General features: G+C 39.6%; 4 protein-coding genes across 8 annotated transcripts; 2 read left to right on the top strand and 2 right to left on the bottom strand.

The window, feature by feature from the left end:
- Positions 1-1,680: 1,680 nt before the first annotated feature.
- On the bottom strand, positions 1,681-11,073 carry LOC6578838 (TGF-beta receptor type-1). Of its 3 annotated transcripts, none has more exons than XM_002004704.4 (8): positions 10,253-11,073; positions 9,813-10,145; positions 8,386-8,503; positions 8,049-8,281; positions 3,673-3,903; positions 3,295-3,528; positions 2,710-3,233; positions 1,681-2,643 (listed from the first exon to the last, which is right to left on the bottom strand). In XM_002004704.4, exons 1-8 carry the CDS (start codon positions 10,299-10,301, stop codon positions 2,461-2,463), a joined length of 1,905 nt encoding a protein of 634 aa, XP_002004740.2. In that variant the 5' UTR covers positions 10,302-11,073; the 3' UTR covers positions 1,681-2,460. The 3 variants fall into 3 exon arrangements, with proteins under 3 accessions (XP_002004740.2, XP_015018826.1, XP_015018827.1); XM_015163340.3 differs by lacking the exon at positions 8,049-8,281 and adding an exon at positions 6,999-7,141; XM_015163341.3 differs by lacking the exon at positions 8,049-8,281 and adding an exon at positions 5,565-5,698.
- A 119-nt stretch (positions 11,074-11,192) lies between these two features.
- On the bottom strand, positions 11,193-11,944 carry LOC6578837 (mitochondrial import receptor subunit TOM7 homolog). Its single transcript, XM_015163339.3, has 3 exons — positions 11,840-11,944; positions 11,577-11,761; positions 11,193-11,476 (listed from the first exon to the last, which is right to left on the bottom strand). The coding sequence occupies exons 2-3, from the start codon at positions 11,674-11,676 to the stop codon at positions 11,412-11,414; spliced, it is 165 nt and encodes a 54-aa protein (XP_015018825.1). The 5' UTR covers positions 11,677-11,761; positions 11,840-11,944; the 3' UTR covers positions 11,193-11,411.
- Positions 11,945-12,202: 258 nt separating this feature from the next.
- On the top strand, positions 12,203-17,220 carry LOC6578836 (fibronectin-binding protein A). Of its 3 annotated transcripts, none has more exons than XM_032730647.2 (3): positions 12,203-12,448; positions 12,598-12,670; positions 12,751-14,220. In XM_032730647.2, exon 3 carries the CDS (start codon positions 12,831-12,833, stop codon positions 13,794-13,796), a length of 966 nt encoding a protein of 321 aa, XP_032586538.1. In that variant the 5' UTR covers positions 12,203-12,448; positions 12,598-12,670; positions 12,751-12,830; the 3' UTR covers positions 13,797-14,220. The 3 variants fall into 3 exon arrangements, with proteins under 3 accessions (XP_032586538.1, XP_043866937.1, XP_002004738.1); XM_044011002.1 differs by lacking the exon at positions 12,751-14,220 and adding an exon at positions 16,748-17,220 and having other exon boundaries at positions 12,272-12,448; positions 12,601-12,670; XM_002004702.4 differs by lacking the exon at positions 12,751-14,220 and adding an exon at positions 16,748-17,220 and having other exon boundaries at positions 12,273-12,448.
- A 2,379-nt stretch (positions 17,221-19,599) lies between these two features.
- On the top strand, positions 19,600-22,731 carry LOC6578834 (dymeclin). Its single transcript, XM_002004700.3, has 5 exons — positions 19,600-19,980; positions 20,041-21,214; positions 21,277-21,774; positions 21,845-21,967; positions 22,027-22,731. Exons 1-5 carry the CDS (start codon positions 19,838-19,840, stop codon positions 22,174-22,176), a joined length of 2,088 nt encoding a protein of 695 aa, XP_002004736.1. The 5' UTR covers positions 19,600-19,837; the 3' UTR covers positions 22,177-22,731.
- The last annotated feature ends 1,004 nt before the right edge of the window (positions 22,732-23,735 follow it).

The raw sequence follows: 23,735 nt of genomic DNA, 5'->3' as shown, positions 1-23,735 counted from the left end.
TGATTTTCTCTAAAAAGTTTTCTTTTGCGCATTTGTTGTTCAAGTCTTTTATATTTCATCTTTTCTTTTCATTTCTTCGGTTGTTTTCTTGTTTTTAACTCAGTACGGTTTAAGATGCCCCTATAGAGCGATATAGTGTTTAAATAGAATCTTTGATTACTGTTAATATTAATTTTCTTTTAAGCATTCGAAAACGAAACAATTTTCGCTTACTCTTCTGGGAAACTGGCGGTTTAAACATTTAACATTTTTAACAATGTTACAGATTGTTTTTGTTTGTTGATTTTTTTTTTTTTTTTTTAATATTTACACATTTTACAATTACAGGAATATTCTTGTTGTAAAAACTTAGGTTACATTTATTTCGTTTTTCTCTTTACTGAATTTTGGGTTTCTTTTTCTTTTTTTGGGGCATTCAGCAAAATTAAAAATTACAGGAAATTAGTTTTAAACTTAGGTGTAAACGTATTTAATAATTCTTGATTTTGTTTTTGTTTCTTCAGTTGCCTAAATTAATAGGAAATTAAATTTCGCAGGCCGAAAGTTTTAACAAACTAGTTTAGATTTATATATATGTATATAGTTTTACTTTTATCTCTTATCATTTCTCGTTATACGCATATCAAATAGAACTGTTATACATAATAATTATAATATGTTGCTTAGTCGTAGCTTGATGAAATGTAAAATTAATGTGTTTTCGTTTTTATTTTGATAATATTTCCATTTCTTTAATCTCTTGGCTGTGTGGGGAAACATTTGATGTTTGTATAGAAACTACTATTGCAGCTTTGATTTATTTGGGAATCTTTAGTTTGCTTGGCTATGGCTGGTTTGTTGTGTGAGTGTGTAGGTGAGTGTGTGTGTGTGTGTGTTGCAGATATAGAAAACATTCAACATACAATTGAAATTATTAAATGACAACACAGCTAATATAGGTTTTACAGTGTGACAAAATGACTTAAAAATTACAATTGTTTTTAATCTAAACTCCTTCAATATGCTTTGTTCATGAAACATCATATACATTTAAATAAATATATATATATATATATATATATATATATATATATATATATATATATATATATATATATATATATATATATATATATATATTTCACATATACATATTTCGTTCTTTATCTCAACTTGTTTAGCATTTGTTTCTATGACTACAGTAAAAATAGGAAGAACAAGCTTTGGTTATAACAGAACTAAATAAAAATAAAAATATAATAAAAAAAAAAAAAAAAAATGATGTTGATGAAAAACAAATAAAATGAAGTTTTTAAATTGAAGATTCTACATATTTATATATGTATATATAGAAAAACTTAAAAGCGATTTATGAATATAGATGTATACGTATATGTGTGTGTGTGATTGTATCATTAGCTTAGGACACGCACACACAGCAGCAACAGCTTAAAGGGGGGCAGGTGCAGGGGGGCGGGCATGAATGTGGGGCGTGGCATGCAGCAGTCGGCGCGCCATATAAATTTGTTATTTTACTTTTGTTTGCTTTTCAAAATTGTTTGTTTTCTTTTGTAATTCGTGAATTCCTGAGTTTTTATACATTTTTTTATTCTCTTTATTTTTTTTTTTTTTTTTTTTTTTTTTGTTGTCAACGATAAACGCCTAAAAAGTGTTTAATTACTAGATATTGCTACGGTTTCCTATATACGATTATTATATTGATATATAACTGGAATTCGTAATTTGTAACTTGGGGTTTTTGCTTTCACTTTTTTGGGGCTTTTTTGTATTTTCTGTTTTTCTGCTGTTCTCACTGCTGCTCAGTCTTGGCAAAGTCTTTTAACTGTATGTATTTTTTGTTTTGTTTCTCATCTATATATATATTTCTTGTTTGTTTGTTTGTGAACAGTGGCTATAAAAAATATATGTTAGGTATACATATTTAGGCCCTAATTGTTTATCTCTTTTTTTCTTTTTGTTAGCACAAATTGGCAGTGCGGCGGTTCTTTATTTATATTGTTTTTGTTTTTGTTTTCTTTTTCTTGTGGCGCGCCGCTGCCTTTATGACTTCATATGAAAAACTAAGCGAATCTCAGCGGAAAATGTCAACGAAATATTTATATAGGTGTATATATATAGGTATATATATGTACAAAAGTAAAAGTAGATGCAAAATGCAAAAGATAATATAATATAAAACGAGCACAGTTCATAGCATGTGTGTGTGGGGAATCGGGCATATAAGATCTAAGTATTTACAGCGTATTTGTTAGTTTAGTTATAGTTTAGCTTAGTTTTCACTTAATTTTCACTTTCATTTTGTTTTTTGTTTCTTTTGTTTGCTGCTTGAAGGTAACACGGGGCCAGGTTACAGGTTGCACGGTTGCGATGCCATTGCATACACAACTCCATTCAGATTAGACGCACTCCAAATCTTGTGGAACAGGTGAGGGCTACTACGCAGACACATTAGAGCCACAATCAGTTCTTGACCTTGTCCTCGACACGTATGGCTGCCAGAGTCTTTTTGATGCGCAGCGCTGTGAGACGCGCCACTGGATTGGGATACCAGCACTCCTTCATGACCTTGGCCATGTTGTGGAGCACATCGGAGGCATGCCAGCGATTGGGTATGTTCGGTCGACTCTTCTCAATGCAAACGACCTGCAACGGGGCACAACAAAACGACAATATAGAGAATATAACAATTGATATATGATTTTAGCACACCTTCTTCATCTCCTCAATGCTGGGATCGGGCTGCACAACATCCCAGTACGGCAATTGATATTCCTCAAAGATCATGCCCATGTTGCAGCGACGCGCTATCTCCCACAGTATCAGGCCAAAGGCATAGACATCCGCGCGCTTATACGAATCGAAATGCTGGGCATTCATGCTCTCGTCGAGCACCTCGGGCGCCATGTAGCGTTTGGTGCCCACACGATGTGTGGATGGTATATCCACTGAATCATCCTTTTCCACATGCCGCACCGCCAGACCCAGATCTCCAATGGCACAGCTCAAATTCGACTTGACCAGTATATTCTTCGACTTGAGATCTCGATGCGCGATGGCGGGCTTGCCGCGTGTGCCCACTATGTCCATGTGGAGATGTGCCAGACCCGTGGCAATGCTCAGCGCCATGTTCAACATGGTATTGGTGTCCACAGTGTGCGTGGTCAAGTAATCGAAAAGCGAGCCGTTCTCATGATAGTCCGTAACCAGCCACAGCTGTGTCCAGGTGCCGTTATCTAGAGAAAATGAATCCATTAGTATTAGAGGAAGTATAGCTATGAAGGCACAACAGCTCACCCTTATTGTCGGCTGCTATGAAACCCAATATATTCTCGTGACGCAACATTACAGTTTGATAGATCTCCGCCTCACGAAACCAGGAGCATTCCTCGCGACTAGAGAAGATTTTGACGGCCACGTTCTCGCCACGCCAACGTCCGCGCCACACCTCGCCGAAGCGTCCCTTGCCAATCACATGGCACAGCTGCACTTGGCGTGCAATGGAGCGCTGCACCAGCAGCGGCAGTCCAGCTGGGAAGAGAATAGCGGATGATTCAAGATTAGAGCGTATTTTTAGCTATGTATGTATGTGTGATGAGAGTGTATACGATTGCTATTATATATAGCTATTTCCTCCTCTCTTAATACCGAAATACATCTATTTATATCACTCACCCGATCCAGAGCCCGAGGTGGTCATCTCGATAATATCATGAAGCGTAGTATTACCATTTAGTATGGGATCATAGACAGAATCCTCCTTGGCGAACGGTCGTCCGTTGGCCAAACGCTTGCGACGCTGACACCAATACCAGGCAACAGTGCCCGAAAAGCAAATGCTCAAGGTGGCGCCCACGATGATGGCCACCAGTTGCCAGCTGGACAGCGTCTCATTAGATCGGTATTCTAGTTGGAAAAACGAATAGGTATTAATAATCTCAGAACGGCACAGCGAAAGCTGCAAAAAAGCTGAGCGTGAGAATTAATGGAAAATTAAATGCCAGAAAGTTAGAGTATATAAGTGCAAGGGCAACATGCATTAGAACAAGCTATCACAAAAAAACTTATAACGAAACCCAAACATAGTAAAATAAAACAAACCAAATAAACTAAGGTGCACTTAAAATCAATAAACGTTAGTTGTTAGTCTTTGTGTGTGTGCGAGAGTGTATTTGCGAGTATATGTGTGTGTGTGTATGTGTTATATACATATATGTATGTATGTATGTGTAAGTAATAGTAGTAATTGGCACTAACCTGCCGTTGACATTTGGTAGTTACATATTTACAAACCTTTGCATACTTGACGGCGCAAACTTAAAAACTACAGAGCAATAAACTATAAAAACACACAAATACGCGCACATACATACATACTTAAACAAACCCAAATATACACGCATATTCACACATACATACATACATACAAATAAATGAGCAAACACACTACCAAAAATATTTAGATGAGCGAAAAAATAGGCTGCAGACGGCAAAACACACACAAAAATGCGGCCATTAATGAATGGAATGAAGCCGTTAGGCAGCGACGCCAACAGCGACGCTAGCATCGCAATGCAGCTACAGCCACAGCCACAGCCGCAGCCACACATGAATGAATATGAATGCACACGACTTTCGCATAAACAGAAACAGAAGCAGAAACAGAAGAGGCAGACAGAATTAAGGCAGACAAACTGGCTGCGCACGAGTGAGCGGGAGAGAGCGCACTGTCTGCTGTTGCTGCTTCTACTCCTTGGGCAGTTGCTGTTGTTCTTGTTGTTGCTGGCGGGACCCTTGAGACAGTTGTTGCTGTTATTGTTTCTGCTGCTGTTTTTGCATACTTCCTTTTATTTTTACAGTTGTTTGGCTTTTGTGTGTGTGCGTCGTGTTTTTAACAAGTCAATATGAATGATGCGAAAGGTCAGCAGACAACTCGAGTACATGGCGAGAGCGACAAGTGGATGGAGGATAAGGAGGAACGACGAGGCCGCAAAACAAACTGAGTGAGACAAGGTGAAATACACAACAACAACACGAAAAGGGTGTGTGTACCAGTGAGCGTGTCTGTGTGTGTGTCTGTGACATGGAAAAGGAAGGCAAAAATCCCAGCAAACCAAAACAGTTCTTTTTTGTTGTTGTATGTATTTTTAGACGGCACAGACGCATGTAAATGTGGAGCAGAGGCTGAGTAAAAGGGGCTCTGACTAGAGTGTGACAGGTATGCGTGTGTGTGTGTGTATGGATGTTTGTGTGATATGTTGCGTGTGCTACAAAAAGGTCTGTCTAAAGGAAAACGCAAATGTGACGGTGCAATGACATGGGCGTGGCTTTAAACGACAAGAGGGGGTCTCTCGTGTGGTGAGAATAACAAAATATTAACATTTTCTTTTTTCGAGTCCGCCGAAGTTGTTTGATGGATGGATGGATAGATGGATGGATGAATGGTTGGGAATAGCAGATGGAGGCTGGAGTGTTGGTGGTTCGTGGAATGGCGAACAAATGGATATGGGGAAATTTGGACGTGTTTTTGTTTTGCGCTTTTTTGATGGTTTTCAAGCAACTCTCACCTGGTATAACACCATTGTAATTTTCACGCGTATTGCAAAAATCATCTTGGCAACATTGTGTGGAGGAGGTGGGTGTTTTATCATGACACCAGGCGGGATCTTCGGGTGGTAAGTGGTTTGCTAGGGGCAGGCATCTACATACATACATATACATATACAGAGTAGTACTTTTGCTGTTGTTCTTGTTGTTGTTTTAGAGTATTAGACTCAAGTTGTTTGTTTTAATACTAAATACTAATATTTTAGTTACTACTAAGTTAGGCAAATAAAAGGTTTTTGTTTAGGGTTTTTTGTTGCTGTTGTTGTTGTAGTAGTTGTTGTTGTTGCTGTTGCATTGATTGCTGTTGTTGTTTGTGCAATTGATAAGCAGCTGTTGTTAAAGTTGCAATTGCTGTAGTAGCGCAGCGAGCGTGCAGCAGAGGCGTGGTCTAAGGGGGGCGGCGAGCACAGGCAGCATTAACTAGGAGGGGCGGGGGCTAGGGCAGTGGGCTTACAGCAGCGGCTTAATATGTTTAGCTGTGTGTGCAGAAAGAGAGAGAGAGCGCGCAAGAGACCAAAAGTACAAGGAATACCGTTGAAGCAGTCTAAGGGTACCCGACAAATATTGATTATATACAAAAACTAGGGGAAAACAATATTTATATCAGAGTCGAATCAAGAAGAACAAAGTTTGACAATTGAACTAGTAGCTCCGATGGCTATTCCACCTGTTGACCAACACTGAAAATAATCCACCATATATGTATACGAAAATAAACGCTACGCACTAAAATAGCTACATATTTCTTCTTAAAAGCAACTACAATCGAAAAGTATGCGAAATTATTTAGCATGCAAAAGTTGATTGAAAAAACTAAATCTCTTTATATTTGTTTGGCTTATATATATAAGTGTAGTTGTTGTAGTGTTTGGTGTGCCGTTAAGATAGTCAGAAATAGAGAGAAAGAGCGAGAGGTACAATAGATAATAGTAGAAAAGCCGTGCAAAAAAAAGACAACAAAAAAAATTTACTAATCTGAGGACGACCAAAAAGCGAACAAAGTGCAAATAGAAAATTTAAATATGTATTTGCTTAAAAATATAGAGGAAATAGAAAAACAAACTATTTATAATCAATTATAAGCCGCCTACTAAATTGTTGTGCAAATCGAAATAAAATTATTATTATAAAAACTATTATTATTTATTCGATTATTTGAGTGCATACAGAAATTATAGTGTTGTTGTTGTTGTTGTAGTGCATAATTAACGCAAAGTACAAAAGAAGTGCAAACCAAAAAGCTTTTCATAAACAGAGAGAGAGAGAAAGAGAGAGAGAGGTAGAAAAATAGTGTTTATTTTTGTGTGTATTTTGTTTGCTTTTGTTTCTGGTTATTTATATAAATTTATTGTTTGTTTTACTTTTTTGTTTACTTTCGTTTCTGTTTGCTGTACCTGTTTCAAATATCCTCTTCATAAGCTCATCTTTATTGCAGAAATCCATATTACAACATTTAATTCTATACGAATTGTATTTTGTGCGACTGGAAAGGCATTCCAACGGCTCGCGATTCAGCTCGTAACGCTTATCGATGCAACTGTACAGCAATAGTAGACCAATATACAGTTATTTGGTAAATATGTTTGTTTTTTTTTTTAGTTGTATTAAAGAGCAAGAGTAAGAGAGAAAAAGAGCGCCGGGCGAGCGAGCAAAACGAACGTGACGAAACAAACAGAGAGAAAGTAAGAGAGAGAGAGTGAGAGAGAGTAGAGCGCAGAGAGCAGAGAGCGCGCGCGTGGCATGTTTTGTTTTGATATCATTTCATTTTTGGCATTTTTTAAGTGATTTTATTTGGCGCTTCTTCATGATATTTGGTTTTGTTGTTCGGTGTACACGAGCGAGCAGGTGAACAGAGCAACAGAGAGAGAGAGAGAGAGAGAGACAGCAAATGAATTAGTAATACTCAATTTTTGTTGTTCTTTTTGTTTTTGCTTTCTTTTGTTGCTACTGATGTCTTTGAGCCCAGTTGCTAATTAAAAATCAGTCTGGTTAGTAGCAAAAAAAGAGACAAAACAAAAACAACAAAAAAGTGTATTAATTAGTAAAGGATTTAATTAAGCGAAAGCCCTTGTACATTTAGCCAAGACCAGAACCACAAGTTCAATTCTTGGTTCCGATCTTGGGTACAGCTCATTCGCTCTTATTAAATCCGTCTTTGGGCTTGCTGATGTTCCTCTTGCTGCTTGTTTGTTTTTTTTTTTTTAGTAGTGTGCGCTGCATTAATTTTTTTTCGGTTATGATTCACTAACAAGTCAAACTCAACACGAGCATTATATATATAGTAGAGTAACGAGCTAGTTCAAAGAAACGAACCAACTGGAACAAAGCAACTGGAACGACGTGCGGTTTTTTTTTTTTTTTTTTTTGACTGTTAGAGAGGATATGAAACGTAGGCAAGTGGCAGGTGGTAGGGAGTTAGAACACGTGCACACAGCATAGCGCACCTTCGTAGCTAACCGATGGGCTAACCGACGCCGCCACCGACTCCTGGCGTCCACCAGGTGTGGCACTTTGCTGCTTGATAATCGGTCGCAGTTTCAGATTGCAAAAGTCACGATCATTGCAGCACGCATGACCGCCCCGACGTGCGGCTGGCCGAGCCGTTGGCCCGCCTCGTCGGCCCTCGTTGCACCAAATGAAACGGCCCGGCGGGAAGCTCTGCGACATGTTGAGGCAGCTACACAACGAATTTATGCAACACACACAGACATTCAGAATTTCTCCTGTGCTGTTGTTGTTGTTGTTGCCTTTGAGCATAATGGCAGCAAAAGAAAAACTTACCGAAAACTGAAGATTATCTTGCTGTCGGTGTCCTTCTCCACAGACGTAAAACAATAGCCATCCGTTTCACAGATATGATTCGTCTCTTTGCAGATATCGCAATGGCATTTGATCGCCTCTGTAACGTTACATAAATAAAGGGAAATTTAATATAAATTGATTACACTGGAAAATTCCAATGAGAATTCATTCAAAATTAATTCGCATGTCTCTATCAGCTACTTAGCTAAAAATTTCTCACATTAGAGTAATAGAAATTCAACGAATCAAAAAATCCTTCTATATATTTCTTTTCAGTTTGACTATGCTTAAATTTATATATTAATATAAACATCGCATAGAATTAAGACCAACATAATTATAAATTAATCTACATAAATTTATTTTGCAACGCAAAATCAAATATATATAAATTAATAAATATTCCAGTTTACAAGCAATCGAACATTCTCTATTACAAACTCTTATTTAAATTTCCCTTTATTTTATGCGCATACATTATAATCCGATTAGTCATCAACACTCTCTCGATTATAGATCCTAAACTCGGTAAATTAAATTTCCCTTAATTTCCTTCAGTCAATTATGAATCCCTTCTCTCTGTTGATCCTTACATTCATTATTCCCAAACTCGGTCAACCAAATTCCCCTTAATTTCCCTCCCATAAACATATAATTCCAATCGGCAACAACAGCTCTTAGCCATCAGCTCGTGAGGCAAACGTCGCTTTCTGTCCAATTAGCAGCCCGCTGCTAGCTGCCCGTTTAAAGATTCATTAATCATAATTCGGTCTCGTATTGATTTTCTTAAGCGATCGCAGACATGGCTTTGCATTCCCCGCTACCTGCTACCCACTGCACGCTCGTGGCTCTGGCCAAACAGGGCCTGAAGTGCCGCCGTCGAAGTAGGCGCACTCAGATTACAAAATGAAAAGAAAAACAAAAGGCATTTAGCATAAAAAAAATGAAAAACAACAACAAAAACAACAACAAGCCGCGACGCGCCGAGAAGACAAGTGCAAAGCGGAAAGCATAAAGAACCCAGACGAAGTCGACGTCGCTGCCGGCGTTGCGCGCCAGTTTTATTTAACTGCTGGTGCTGCAGTTGCAGTTGCATTGCTGCAGTTCAAGTTGCGGGGGTGGGAGACTGCAGTCGGCTCGTGTGGGGGAGGCAGAGCAGCAGACAGAGAGTAGGAGAGGGAGAGTAGAAGGAGGGCACTTGAGCGCTTTGTCTGCAGCAGTGCGGCGCATTGACATCGACGCTGACGCTGACGTCACGAGGCGAGACAAGTCAGAGACAGCGGCAGACATAGAGACAGACAGACGAACGGACAGACAAACGCTTGGCGGGCTTTCAACTCGCTCGAGCTGCTTTTTGAGGTGTTAAAGTCACGCGAGGGCCGTTGGCTGCTTCTTATTGGACTTACTCTCGTGTTTCTTGTTCTGCAGCGGCGGGAATGTGGGCGCCGACTGGCGCAGCTGAGGGGAAGCCGCGACGGCAGCGTCTGTTGCGTGCAATTGTAGGGGCACTAAGCTGCTGTTGTTATTGTTGTTGTTGTTGCCATGGCCGCTGTTATCAGCGTAAGGCAGCGACGATTTGGTTAGATAAGCGCCAGCTGTTTCATTTCTTGTTGTTGCTGTTGTTGTTCTCGCCGTCGTCGTTGTTGTTGTTGTCGCTGCTGCTGCTGGCAACAATTTGTGGCCAGCTTTGCCACCGCCAGCTTCATTTGTGGTATTTATAACGATCTCAATGGGCGAAGCTGCAGAGCAAAAGAGAGAGAGTATGAATTTAGGTTAGTTTCGCAACTCCAATAAGAAAACGTTATGTATGTGTGTAAGAGCCAAAGAAGAATATCCTGGAACTTACCGCAGCTGGCGTTGAGCAGCGCCAATAGGCAAAGCAGTTTTGGCCACATATTTGTTTTGTATTTGCTTTATGATAAATGCGCTTGTTATTGTTTTCTTGTTTGTGCTTTTCTTTTGTTTTCCGCGCGCGCACAAAAACAGACACACACACACGCACACAAGCACACGGCTCAAAGTCTGTGTGGGGAGCCAAAGAGGCAACGAAACTTATTTTTCACTCCTTGACGACACAAACAAAACTATGCAAAGGATACGGCAACGCCGACAACTAATTTGCTTTGTATTGCGCATTTATTGCATAGGACACGGTTGGGGGCGGTGGGCGTGGGACGTTTTTTTGGAGGGGGGACTCGAAGTCGGCCTCGCGCTCTGCTTGCGCCCGCAGCGAGCTTACATTTTGTTTGTGCATTCGTTTCAGCGAGTTGCCACTATTTTGTTTGTAGAGCACCTATTCGTATTTACTCTTGCCAAATTTAGCATATTTGGTTAAAACACACACAGTTAAATGCGTTGCGATTAATCTGACACAATTCGTTCACTTCTTGCAAATCCCAATTAGAAAAATTCACATATCCCCTCCCACTTTTTACGTTGAAGTTTTCAGCCGTATTTTCATCACGTGAGTTTGGCACGGTAGCCGTTTAGTTTTTAATTACAACCTATTTACACTTGTGGCCAGCACTTGGAATTGTATTGTGGAGGTTTTTGTTTGTCTTAAATTGTATTATTTATTTGTTATATATGCAATTTGGTTGAACGAAATCAGCGGAAAACTCGTCTGTGTGCGAGTGCTTTTGCGAACGATGTGGACAGTGTGACCAAGCACCTGAATTGCAAATATACTTCGGTTTGAACGGGAAAAAATACCAGTCACCATAACAACATAGCGTTGCCATCTTCAGCACAACCAGTGTCACCACAAATAACGAAAAATTAACATATTTTGATCTGATTAAATTTATTTAAATATGCACATACATATGTGTGAATAAATATATATATTTATATATAGCATGTGTTAAAAGTGTTTAACAGAAATTTATTTCCTCCTGCGTTTCTTACAGGTCCTATAACTGTTGAACTGCCAATTAATTAACGAAAACATGTTGTCAATTTAACGATGAGAACACTGCCGTTGTCATTGCAAACGATGAAAATATTTATTGCCACAAAAGGCTTAGGAGGGATAAAGGTGGCATTCCAGGCTCCGCACCCTTCGAGAAACCTTTATATGCACAATATAGAAAAGAAAACATTGCTGTCAGTACGATAAAATCAATAAACATGCTTCCGCCGCTGGTACACGTGCTCTCAACACTATTTACCTAAATACAGGACCATTGGGACAAATCCCCAGTGGAATGTGGTTTGAATGATATCGACAACGACTCCAAGACGCTCCTTAGCTCCATCGGAAAGAACCATCTTGATTTGTAATTGTTGAAAAATGCAAGACTTGAAGAACACACACACGCTCGTATTATGAAATGGATTTGCAACGAGTTACCGACTGTAAAAAAAAATAAGACAGTGTTGGTAAACTTGTGAATTTTCTTCATAATTTTGATGTGATATAAGTCGCGCTTACATCGCAATTGGATAAGTGAAATACTGAGAACGAAACATAGATTTTAAATAATTTATATATTCTGTTTTTCCTACGTGCGAAGACTACTCTAATCTGAGAAAACTATAGAAATGAAATGGAATCATGGGGCTGCCATATCGCATTAGGATTCGATACAAAATGTAAACAAAGTTACCGGGCTACCTGATCTTGAAATGAAAACGCGTGTGCAGCAGGTTCTTGTTAGCGATGGTAGCGTGTTAAATAATATTATCGTGTTGTCAAATATATGGCAATACGTTTAAATTAAATAAATTTGTGTTATTTATATTTCAAATAATTCTAGAAAAATCGATTTTGAGGATTTTCGTGAGCACGATGTGTCAAGTCGTGCCGACTCGTGCTTGCTCGTGCTTAAGTTTTTAACTCACATGGGCACGAGCCCAGCCCTAGTTCTTTTCATTAGCAGCCCTGTCAGATGGTGTGGCGTGCTCGCTAGAGAATTTTGTTTGCTTTTTATTTATTAAAACAATTAAATAATAAACGCAACGCAGAACGCTCGGAACTGCATAATAGAGGAGACGTCGAAAAAAGCAGCGCGCCTTCACTTAACTCACACACATACATCATGTAAGCGATTAGCAAGTGTCGACAACTTTCACACTGACATTTTCCAACACAATGAAGCAGGGAAATAAAAAAAAAAAAGAGTGAAAAATCAATTTTGTATTATGTAAGCAGGCCTCTGCTCAAAACTAAAATTTTTATTTATGTTGCAGATAATAATTGATTGTACGGACCATGAAAACAACTAGTATCGGATTATACGCATTTCGTTTAACCTTCGGACAGGTGAGCATACGCAAAATAGCGAATTAATGTGGACGTAAAGTATTGGCAAGTGCAAAAAAAAAATATATGCAAATTCTTAGGGAAATGACGCGTAAATAAAATTTCCCAAAACACGGTGTTTAAAGTCCCATACACACATACACGCACACGTACATGCACTATGGAGAGCCTGCAACCGGGTGATACATGTGTGGAATGCTCCAGCAGAGGCGTAAACCACAAGTTGCGCTATTTTTACATAAATCTTAATGAGCAGTTGCTCAAGTGCGAATCGCGTCGCTGCCTTTGGCCGCATACCGATGCCGTTTCCTCTTCTTCCTCCTCCGATGATGAGCAGGAGACCATCCGGTCACCGAATCACTCGCTAAATTTGGATGACGATGAATTTATTAAGCAGCTGCTGGAAAATCTGACCCCAGATACAGAGATAGCCGAAGCCTCGATGGAAAGTGGGGCAAATAATTCCAAGTGTGACTCCAGCTTAACACCAAATGTCCCATCGAGCAGCAATGTTATTAAGGATCTTTTGGAAGAATCTCATCTGCCTGCAACAACAACTGCCTCAGTAATATCTATGCCGAATATATTTGGTGAATTTGAGCAGCAACCTGAGCACACTGCATTTAATCTCGAACCTGAGAATGCTCCTCCATTCCAATTGAGTGCCAAGGCTGGCGACTTTGCCTACACAATTTCCATTTCGCAGGAGTTGCCGACACCCAAGATCGCACTAGAAAAGGAGTTGCCCACACCTATGATCCCTCTCGAAAAGGAGTTGCCAACACCTATGATCCCACTCGAAAAGGAGTTGCCCACACCTATGATCCCACTCGAAAAGGAGTTGCCCAAGGCTAGTACCTTTCAGACACCGCCTAGAAAAGCATCCACACTTCCCCGTTCAGAGTTGCAGTCGAGGCCAATGCCACCGGCCGCACCCACAACAATTGCATCAAGTACAGCCGCTAGCCAGTTCCTGAATGCCCTAAAAGCGCAACCAGTGCAAGGTGCACGGACTAAACGCACCAGACAACCCCCCCGCCCCGAAAGTTCAAGCGGTGGAGGCAGCCCCCGATTCAGCACTCAAGATATCAAGCAGACGCTGGAACGCATCAACAACCAGAAGTAGGGCAAAGCTGAAAGTGAATCGGAACCGGAACTGGAGCAGGAAGCGAATCTCTATGCAAATGGACAGCAGAAGGAAGCGAATAACATAAACAAATCAAAGTGATTTTTGGAAATATTCGCAAACAGAATTTAAAATAATATGAGAGAGTGTATGTGTGAGTGTATGCAAACAATTCCCATTTATATATAAACATTCGAGATTTTTGACGGTCACCGTTTTATTTATGCTCGGCACGCGTCCACCGCATGTTGAGCAATGGTCGCCAAATCGGGCGATAGCGCCGCGAGAAATTACAGATTAAGAAAGAAGCAGAGAAAGGAGGCAAGCGGGTCAGAGCAAGTGCGTCACGAGATGCAATTCGATGCGAAGCGCAGCCGCTAACAGATGAATGAAATGAACAGTGGTACAAAGGCTATTGAATGAGTAAAACTTGAAATAATCAGATAAGCAAAAATCTGAGATAATTTATAAAAATGTGATAATAATATAAATCAAATAATAATAATATAATTGCTCATAACAAAAAAAAAAATGAAACATGAACAAAAATAGAAAATCTACAACAAAAATAGTTTTTAAATACTAAAAGTATGTTTTAAATTAAAAATAAAAATATCGAAACAAAATATATATTTTGCAAATATATATAAAAAAAAAAAAAAAAAATAAATAAATAAACAAACAAAAATGTTTTCTTATATAAAATATTATAATTTCAATTTTAAAAAATATATATTGGGTAGTCTAAAAAGTTTTTTCGTATTTTGCCAATAGATGTCGTTGGCGTCGTATATCTCCAGTGCTACCAATCACATTGTGTACACATTGTGGTGTTCGATTGGTAGCACTTTAAGCTTCGATTGCCAAAAAAAAAAAAATGTAATTCAAAGAATTTGAAAAAAGTTACAGCTGTTCAAAAATGAGTGAAAATAAAGAAGAAATTCGCTATATTTTGAAATTTTTGTATAAAAAAGGGAAGAATGCCACGCAAGCCACTAATGAAATTTGTGATGTTTACGGTGACGATGCTCTATCAGTTCGTGTAGCACAACAATGGTTCGCACGCTTCCGTTCAGGAAATTTCGATGTGAAAGATGCACCTTGCTCTGGTCGACCAATCTTTGAAAAAGTCGATGAAATTATGGAAAGGATTGACCAAGACCGTCACATAAGCAGCCATGACATCGCAAATGAACTAAACATTCATCATCAAACGGTTCTGAACCATTTAGAAAAGGCTGGCTACAAAAAAAGCTCGATGTATGGATACCACATGAATTGTCTGTGAAAAATTTATTGGACAGAATTAACATTTGCGATTCTTTGCTGAAACGAAATGAAATCGAACCATTTCTGAAGAGAATGGTAACAGGAGACGAAAAATGGATCAAATACGACAATAATGTGCGAAAAAGATCATGGTGCAAGAGTGGTGAAGCTCAACAAATGGTCGCAAAGCCAGGATTGACGGCTCGAAAGGTAATGCTGTGTGTTTGGTGGGATTGGAAAGGAATAATCCACTATGAGCTGCTTCAGCCTGGTCAAACGATTGATTCGACACTTTACTGTGGACAACTGATGAGATTGAAGCAAGCAATCGAAAAAAAACGGCCAGAACTGATCAACAGAAAGGGCATCGTATTCCATCAGGACAACGCCAGACCACACACATCTTTGATGACCCGGCAAACACTGAGAGAGCTTGGCTGGGAAGTTTTAATGCATCCACCATATAGCCCTGACCTTGCACCTTCGGACTACCATTTATTTCGGTCAATGCAGAACTCCCTTAACGGAGTAAAGTTGGCTTCAAGAGAAGCCTGTGAAAATCACTTGAAGCAGTTTTTCAAAGAGAAACCACGAAAGTTTTACACGAATGGAATTATGTCTCTAGTGGAAAAATGGCAAAAGGTGGTCGACCAAAATGGTGCATATTTGATTTAATAAAGTTTATTATAAATATTTAAAAATATGATTTGAAGTTTCATTACAAATACGAAAAGACTTTTTAGACTACCCAATATATAATTGAAATATTTGAATTCGTCCAATTATAAAAAAAAAAAACGAAATATTTGTAAAAACTCATTAAAACTATCTTTAAAACAAGATTATATTTTAAAAATTTTGAAAAAAATTTATTTTTTAATATTCTAATATTCTAATATTCTATTCTAATATATCTGAAAATATATTATAAAAAAAACATTAAGAACAAGTAAATAAATTTCAGTATTATTACACATAGAAAATTTTATATCTCCTGGCATTTGTCCTAAAAAAAAAAAAAAAACTCAGCGATTAAGCTAACTAATCTAAACCAATTTTAAATTCAACTCCTATTCATTCAGCCTTTGACCATTGTGCCACTTGTTGACGTCACCTGCCACGAGTCTCCAGCTTTTTGCGTCTTTGAAACTAACATTGAGAATGCAAACACCCAACTAATTGTTACAATAACAACAGCCATAAAACGACAATTACATCAGAGACGTTGCTGGGGGCTATTCTATACGTATAAATATACATAAACTAAACAGATAACTGTACACGTAGAATAAGTCGGGCAGGTGTTACAAGTTCAACCACATTGCGATTACACGATAATTCGTTAATCAGTTCAATGAACGTGGGAATTCGCCAGTGCCGTGGATTTTTATTTTTTATTTGGGGCATTTGAACATGTCTGGCACGCCCACCCAGACAAACGCCTCTTTCTGTTGCCAACTGCAATTGAAATACAAAAATGCTGCGTAGTAGAAACCGTCAACGGAATTCTTTCTCTTTGGGCATTTGGCCAATTTGGCTAACGTTTGACGTAGCTAAATATAGCGAAGCCAAGCAAACAAAATAAAACTGATAAGACTTGCTATGCACATACCTGTTTATCGTACCGGTTTCAAGTTGGATTTCCTCTAATTTGTGATTACGTTTTATCTATCTCGTTTCAGGCACCGCCGCTCTCCGCGCAGGCCTCGACGCATAGCAGCCATGCGTTCACCACCAGCTCGTCGGCGCCCAATCGTGTGGTGACCCGATCAGCCACGATGTTGGCCCTGTTTGGCATTGCGCTGTCCTCGTTCAGCCTGAAGCAGTTGTTGGCCAAGAAGCACAACAAATCCAATGCTATGCGCAAACTCTAAGCCCAGAAATGGAGCCAACTGCTGCAAGCGAACGTTAATTTTGGATGCGAGCCAGAGTCGGAGTTGGAGTCCTTCAGCCATGTTCAGCAAATCATCATCCAGAAAACCATACTAAGTTCTCATGCTTATCCATAGTGTATATTTCTTAAGTTTAAGTCATCAGCCATAAACACATTCACGTTCACACACACACACACACACATTCAGATAGCGACATGGCTAATCAGCTCGAGTGTTTAGTTAAAAAGAGCAGAAGCAAACAATTTGTGTGTTAAAAACTAGGCAGTTATATATATGTGCATCCATATGTATGTATCCATGTATATGTACAAATTATATATTTTGAAATGCAGCGATTAGTATGTATGTATATATTTTCTTGTTCGCACACACACACCACACACAGACAGACAGATAGAGAGAAGCATACACACACGTACACACTCACTGAGAGACAAAAATTTAATAAAATTTGTGATAGTTAATTGTCTACTAATAATGATGATCATAATGATCACGATGTTGATGCTTGTGAGTGTTGCAGTTCAATAGCTGAGCCCGTCTCATCATCGATAGTCATTTTAACTGTTTATTTTTTGATTACCTATAGTCTGTATAAAAGTATGTGTTAACAAGTCGCAATATGAACCTATATTTATATATATATATATACATAATCTTTTAGTTATGCATTATCTAAATTGTAACAACTATGAAAACGACTAAGTGAAAAAAGATAACGGAAACAAAGAGGAATCAAAATAACAATTGATGCGGCGGGAAAATCAATTGCCAAATTATATGGGCTGCTGGAGCTCGGCGCAGTATACAACTATTATTTTAGCTTTAGTTCAATTTAATATTTCAAATAAATGATTTATTATCAAAATTCAATGTTTTTATTATTTCCAAACAATTATATCATATAACAGCAATATTCTCACATTTGTCCTATAAGATGATAAATTTTCATGTATTCATCATATGTTTTATCAGCATTTCCCTAAAGATATAGTTAATCTCATCTACTTACCATGCTATAGTAGTATAAAGCAAAGTCCACGAACTGTTCCTTATATTTAACAAATTTCTTATCAGCTCAGCTAAGCTAATATGCGTTCTACAATATGATCTATAATATAATGCATGTTATTGCATTATCTTACAAAATTCGCATTTACATATCATCAGGTTTGAAATGTCGTACTTTGATTGCTCAGCATTTGCAGCAAGAATTCTCTTATAAATGTTGCCAAGCGATAATGCTTCCTGTTCTATATACTATATTAAACTATCATTGTTAACAAATTCCTAATATAATCAATCACTGTGAATTTAACAAGTTCCCAATATAATCAACAATTTCCCTAGAATTCTGGCTAATCTAAACTATTAGAAAATTTTCTTAAATCCGTTACATTCCTAATTTATAATGTATACTTGTCTATATATATATTATATTATTATTATCATAGGCAATAAATTGCAATACTCAACAAAAATTCTCTTATGCTTATATGAAACTAATTTATATTGATTCTGCAGCCTAGGTGCTAAATAATTAAATCTCCTCGATGTTGTAAACACAGTCTCCTGCTGCTGCTTTTTGACCTGTTGCGCTTCGTCCTGTTTGCATTCAATTTGAAACCGATTGCTGCAGCTCTCTGAATCATCGTGGAGTTCCTGGCAGCGTTTTGTTGCCTCCCCCAGCTGCAACGTTCTCTCAGATGGCAGTGGATAGCCCCTCTTGAGCAGCATATTGTAGACACTTGGACTGGTGACATACAGCCCACAGGAGTCGCGCAGATCCTGCTGCTGCCACACCATACGTTTGCCGCTTTGCAACTTCTGTAGCTGCGCCTTCGAGAAGGTTCTGCTTAAGTTAGCGTACAATTCGTTGTACCTTTCATTGCGATTGGTCAGCTGCTTCTGCAGCCTCTCAATTGTTGTCGCATCCTTCGCAGCAGCAAGCTTATTTTTCTTCCAGCGCTGTGCGATACGCATCTACATCGACCACCACTGGACCACTTCCATTATCCATCGCCCGCCTCATCCAGCTTCAGCTGTTCGCCTTGCTCTGCTTGCTGTTCATCGTATTCCGTTAATTTTGTTTACGTTGCGCCACATTATTCGCTTTCCAGGCTGTCGTTCGTCCCGGTTACCAAACAAATATTTTCCCACTTGACATTTATTTTATTTGTGCGCCGGCAGAATTTAATCCGTTTCTCACAGAGCTTTGCATCCTTTGGAAATGAAAAGTAACGGGGTTCCCTCTTTAGAATCGCACAATGTTCAACGGCGCAAAACATCAGTCAGCGAAATGAAGTTTTCAAAAAATTTGAAAATGAACTCAAACTGAGCAAAATATACGTCACGCAGAAGCAAAAGTGTTGTGCAACGTCAAATGCCAAAGTGAGTACCGTGTGCAACTAGTTCGGTTTTTGTGATAATGAACCACCGCTACTTGTTGATAAATATATTTTATTTTGTATGCAAGAGACTTTAACATAGATTAGATAAAATTAAATTTTCTAATATGAGTCTTTAGTTTTTCTTCCAAATGATTAAGATTTTAATTCAATAAATTTCGCTTAACGTTTATTTCAAATTGCTCCGGAACCAGCCAGCACTTGCTACACGCAGTGTTGCAAAGCACGCGATTTCTAGCACATCAAAAACATATGAGAAAAAAAAAAGACATACAAATAAATGGGTGACGTGCCTCAGTGCCAACACGCAGAATTGTTGTTATTTGTAAAATTGTAAAAACGGCTCTTAGCCCCGGCGTGTGGCAACAAATGTGCTAAACAATAACTAGCTAACAGGAGAGCAGCAGCAGCAGCAGCAGCAGTAGCAATCGCAGCAGCGGCAGCAGCAGCAGCAGCAACAACCAAAAAGATGGGCATAAACGTCAGCAGAAATGCCGACTTGGCCGCAAATGAATGGCTTCAGCGATTTGTGGGACGGCAGCATATAGCGCACGACGATGAGGCCTTCTGGAACGGACTGCTCAATTATAATATCGTAATACCAGAGAACAGGTGAGAGGATCAACACGTCAGCGACATGAATTTATGATGCTCAATATTGTTGCCTTGCAGCCAGGATCAATTGAGCCTGGACTCGCGCCTGGAGACGCTATGTCAATCCTTTATTGGCAATAATCTAAAGACGGGCAACTTCGGCTCGCTGATCACCGTCTTCTTGGAGAAGGCCACCGAGCTGCTCTCCCTCTCCGACCAGGAGAGCAACATGCATGTGTGGCAGACGTTCAATGCGCTCTTCATCATCCGCACCCTGATCAAGTACATCAATGAGACGGGCTCGGAGTTTCAGCTGTTGCAGCACTTCGAGGCACTGCCAAATGCTGAGTTGGTTAAGGCGGCCGAGGAGCAACAGCAACAGCAGCAGCATCAGGTGGCCAGCATTGCCATCGAGGCCACGGAACAGGCGCCGCTCGCAGCTGTCATTGTGGATGGTGCGAAGTTCGAGACGTTTATCGATGCGCTGGTCAATCTGATCGTGGTTATACCCGTCAAGGAGTTCACCTACCATTTGCACCTGGAGGCGGTCAACACGTTGATCACGCTGCTCGCCGTCCATCTGTTTGCCCAGCCCACAGATAAATCCATTGTCTTTCGCACCATCTACAAGTGCCAGCATGCGAATGTCCTGATGTCGGCGTTGCTGCATTTTGTGGCACGCATGATCGAGGTGCCGCACACCATGTTTGGCTCCACGTCGGCGGGCTCATTTGTCCTTGGCATCGCCGAGTCGCTGCTCTCCATCTTCACGTTTCGCAAGCAACAGGATGTCCTCAAGACGAGCAATGCCACCGGCGAGGAGCTGTCGCAGCAATTTCGCACGCATTATCCGCTGGCCAATCAGAGTCTCCTGCTCATATTGATATTGACGAATCATTGCACGGCGCAGGATAATGCCTATCGCACGAGTCTCTTTGGCTGTGCGGACTCCAAGGACTCCCCCAAACAGGGCTCCGTCTCCTTTCAAATTGACTTCTCGGCCGTCTACGAGACCCTGTGCCGCATTGTGACCATTGACCAGGCGACGCTGTTGCTCTATTTGCTGCTGCATCGCAACGAACGCTTCTATCGCTTCGTCATGCAACAGCAGGATCTGGAACTATTGGTCATACCCATACTGCAAACGCTATACAATGCGCCCGACAGCAACTCACATCACATCTACATGTCGCTCATCGTGCTGCTCATTCTCAGCGAGGACGAGAGCTTCAACAAGAATGTGCACACAATTGTAAGTGTCTCTGAGATCTCTCTCTATCCACGGATCTCACTAATACCCCCTCTGCTCTGTAGCTGCTGAAGAACATCAGTTGGTATACGGAGCGCACGATATCGGAAATATCGCTGGGCGGCATTCTCATCCTGATCGTCATCCGCACCATTCAGTACAATATGCTGAAGATGCGGGACAAATATTTGCACACCAATTGCCTGGCTGCTCTGGCCAACATGTCGGGACATTTTCGTGCTCTGCATCCGTATGTGGCGCAGCGTTTGGTATCGCTGTTCGAGACGCTCGCTCGCAAGCATTCGCGGCTGGATGCCCAGCTCAAGGAGCCGGCGGATAGTGCGGTCTTTGTGAATGTATCGACAACGCCCGAGGATATGATGCAGGATTTGAGTGTGCTGGAGGAGGTGTTGCGCATGGTGCTGGAAATCTTAAACTCCTGCCTTACTAATCAGCTGGTCTACTGTCCCAACTTGGTCTATACGCTGCTCTACAAGCGCAGCGTCTTTGAGGGCTTCCGCAGTCATCATGCGTTCCAGGATGTCATACAGAACATCGATATGGTATGTGTCCTATGTAGTTATATTAGTTTAGAATTGTATTCTATATTAATGATGGCTTTGCCTCTTCCAGGTCGTTGGCTTCTTTTCATCACGTTTGCAGCGCGTGCAGGAGCAGCGCGGCGAGCTGGGTGTCAATGAGGTCCTTGAGGTCATATCGAAAGGCGCCAGCCAATGGTCCAGCGATCGCCTGAGGGTAGGTTCAATTCAATCTATACTCAGCTCTATATTATATGTGTATATATTCACTTTTAGAAATTCCCGGATCTTAAATTTAAATATGTTGAGGAGGATGCGCCCGAGGAGTTCTTCATTCCATATGTCTGGACGTTGGTCTGCAAATACGGCTGCGTTCACTTTAGCTCCGAGAGCATTAAGAGCGTCACCACGGATATAGCCTGCTAATATTAACCACATAACCCCTTCTCTGCCCCCTGAACACTTTTAGCTGCCCTACAATATTAACAGTGTTTCGCTTTAATTTGCTTAGCTCAAGCACAATTTCTTTGCTTCCTTAGACTTTTGATCCTACTATCCAGCTATATATATATATATATATATACATATTTATATGGAAAATGGAGTATATTTGCCTGATCCATTTAGAATTGAAGCCAAACAAATTATAACGAAACGTTGACGTTGAACTAAACACTGATTAAAAGCAAGAACCTAATGTTAAATTCTAGAACTAGGCAGCAGAGTAAAAATTTCAAGTTGATTAAGATGAAATTGTATGAGAGAATATAAAACATATTTTTTGCTACTGCTAAGAATCATAGTTGAAAAGTTAAGCTCCGAATGCCTATCAATCGATTCTACTAATAATCAAAGATATAAACAAAACGATAAAAATATATATAAATACATATATATATTTAAATTGTGTATGTTAGTTATAATAAATATATGTATTTAGCAATTGGTAAAAACGATAAATTAAACACTTACTAAAGTTGATGAGTTGCACGAGCTTTAAAGATAAGTTTTTATTGACCCTTTCTAGATGATAAATTCCCAACGTTTCAAAATAAATTCCCCTGCTGGGGTTTTTTATCACGGCAAAAGTACGTTGGAGGCTTATCTAATTATGTACTTCATGACTACTTAAGTAGACAGGAAATTACTTCCAATAATGTCTATATCCATTTACGCTTTTCATTATGCCTATTTGCATTATCAGCTGTAACGACATGACCTATAGCAATGCATTCGTCATGTTTATTTTCATGTACTTACATTGCAACTGCTGCGTAAATACTCTATTAAGTTGCTAATGAAGTGAAATTTAGTATTTAAAATATATATATAAAAAAACACAGGCATTTGCAATTTTAAGTAAACATTTAACTCAATACAACGCTGCACAAAATATTCCCCTTTGACAATAATTTCCCCCTCTCACAAGCAGCTCACTCAACGGCCGTTATCAGCAATCGAAACTAGGGTATTTTTATAAGGTACTTTTGCTGGCTGCGCATAAAGTTCGTTGACTTTGCATCGCTTTAACCTGGACACAAACCCGCATTGGAGGCGGGGCGCATTGTATTCCGTTGACTTTAGCTGTATTTGTTTATTTTGAATTTTATTTGCAATTTTTTTTTGTATGCACTACGTGCCTTTAATAAATAAATTTCAACAGCCACAACATAAAAAGAAAAGCAAAAAAAACAACATTAAACACTATTTATTTGCCATTCATGCAAGGCGGAAAATTTGTTATTGTGCATTTTCATAGGCTGGCGGTGCGCTTAGTGCATTTTAATGAATTTTTTGCTAAATTTTTCAAATTTCCTTGCGTGCCGCAATTGTTGTTAGTTGTTAGTTGCTTTTATGCAGGTTAAAACAGTTTATTGACTTCGCCCGCATTCGCCGCCGCATTGAGTTTAGTTTGAGCCAATTTTAATGGGCAATTCTTGCCTTATCAGAAGTTTCTAGAAGCTTAGCAAAGTTCGCAACCCAAA

The sequence above is a fragment of the Drosophila mojavensis genome, unplaced genomic scaffold (genome assembly GCF_018153725.1).
Source record: "Drosophila mojavensis isolate 15081-1352.22 unplaced genomic scaffold, ASM1815372v1 contig_80, whole genome shotgun sequence".
Lineage (NCBI taxonomy): Eukaryota > Metazoa > Arthropoda > Insecta > Diptera > Drosophilidae > Drosophila > Drosophila mojavensis.
Note: the sequence above shows the minus strand (reverse complement) of the source record. Positions and strands in the feature narration are given on the sequence as shown.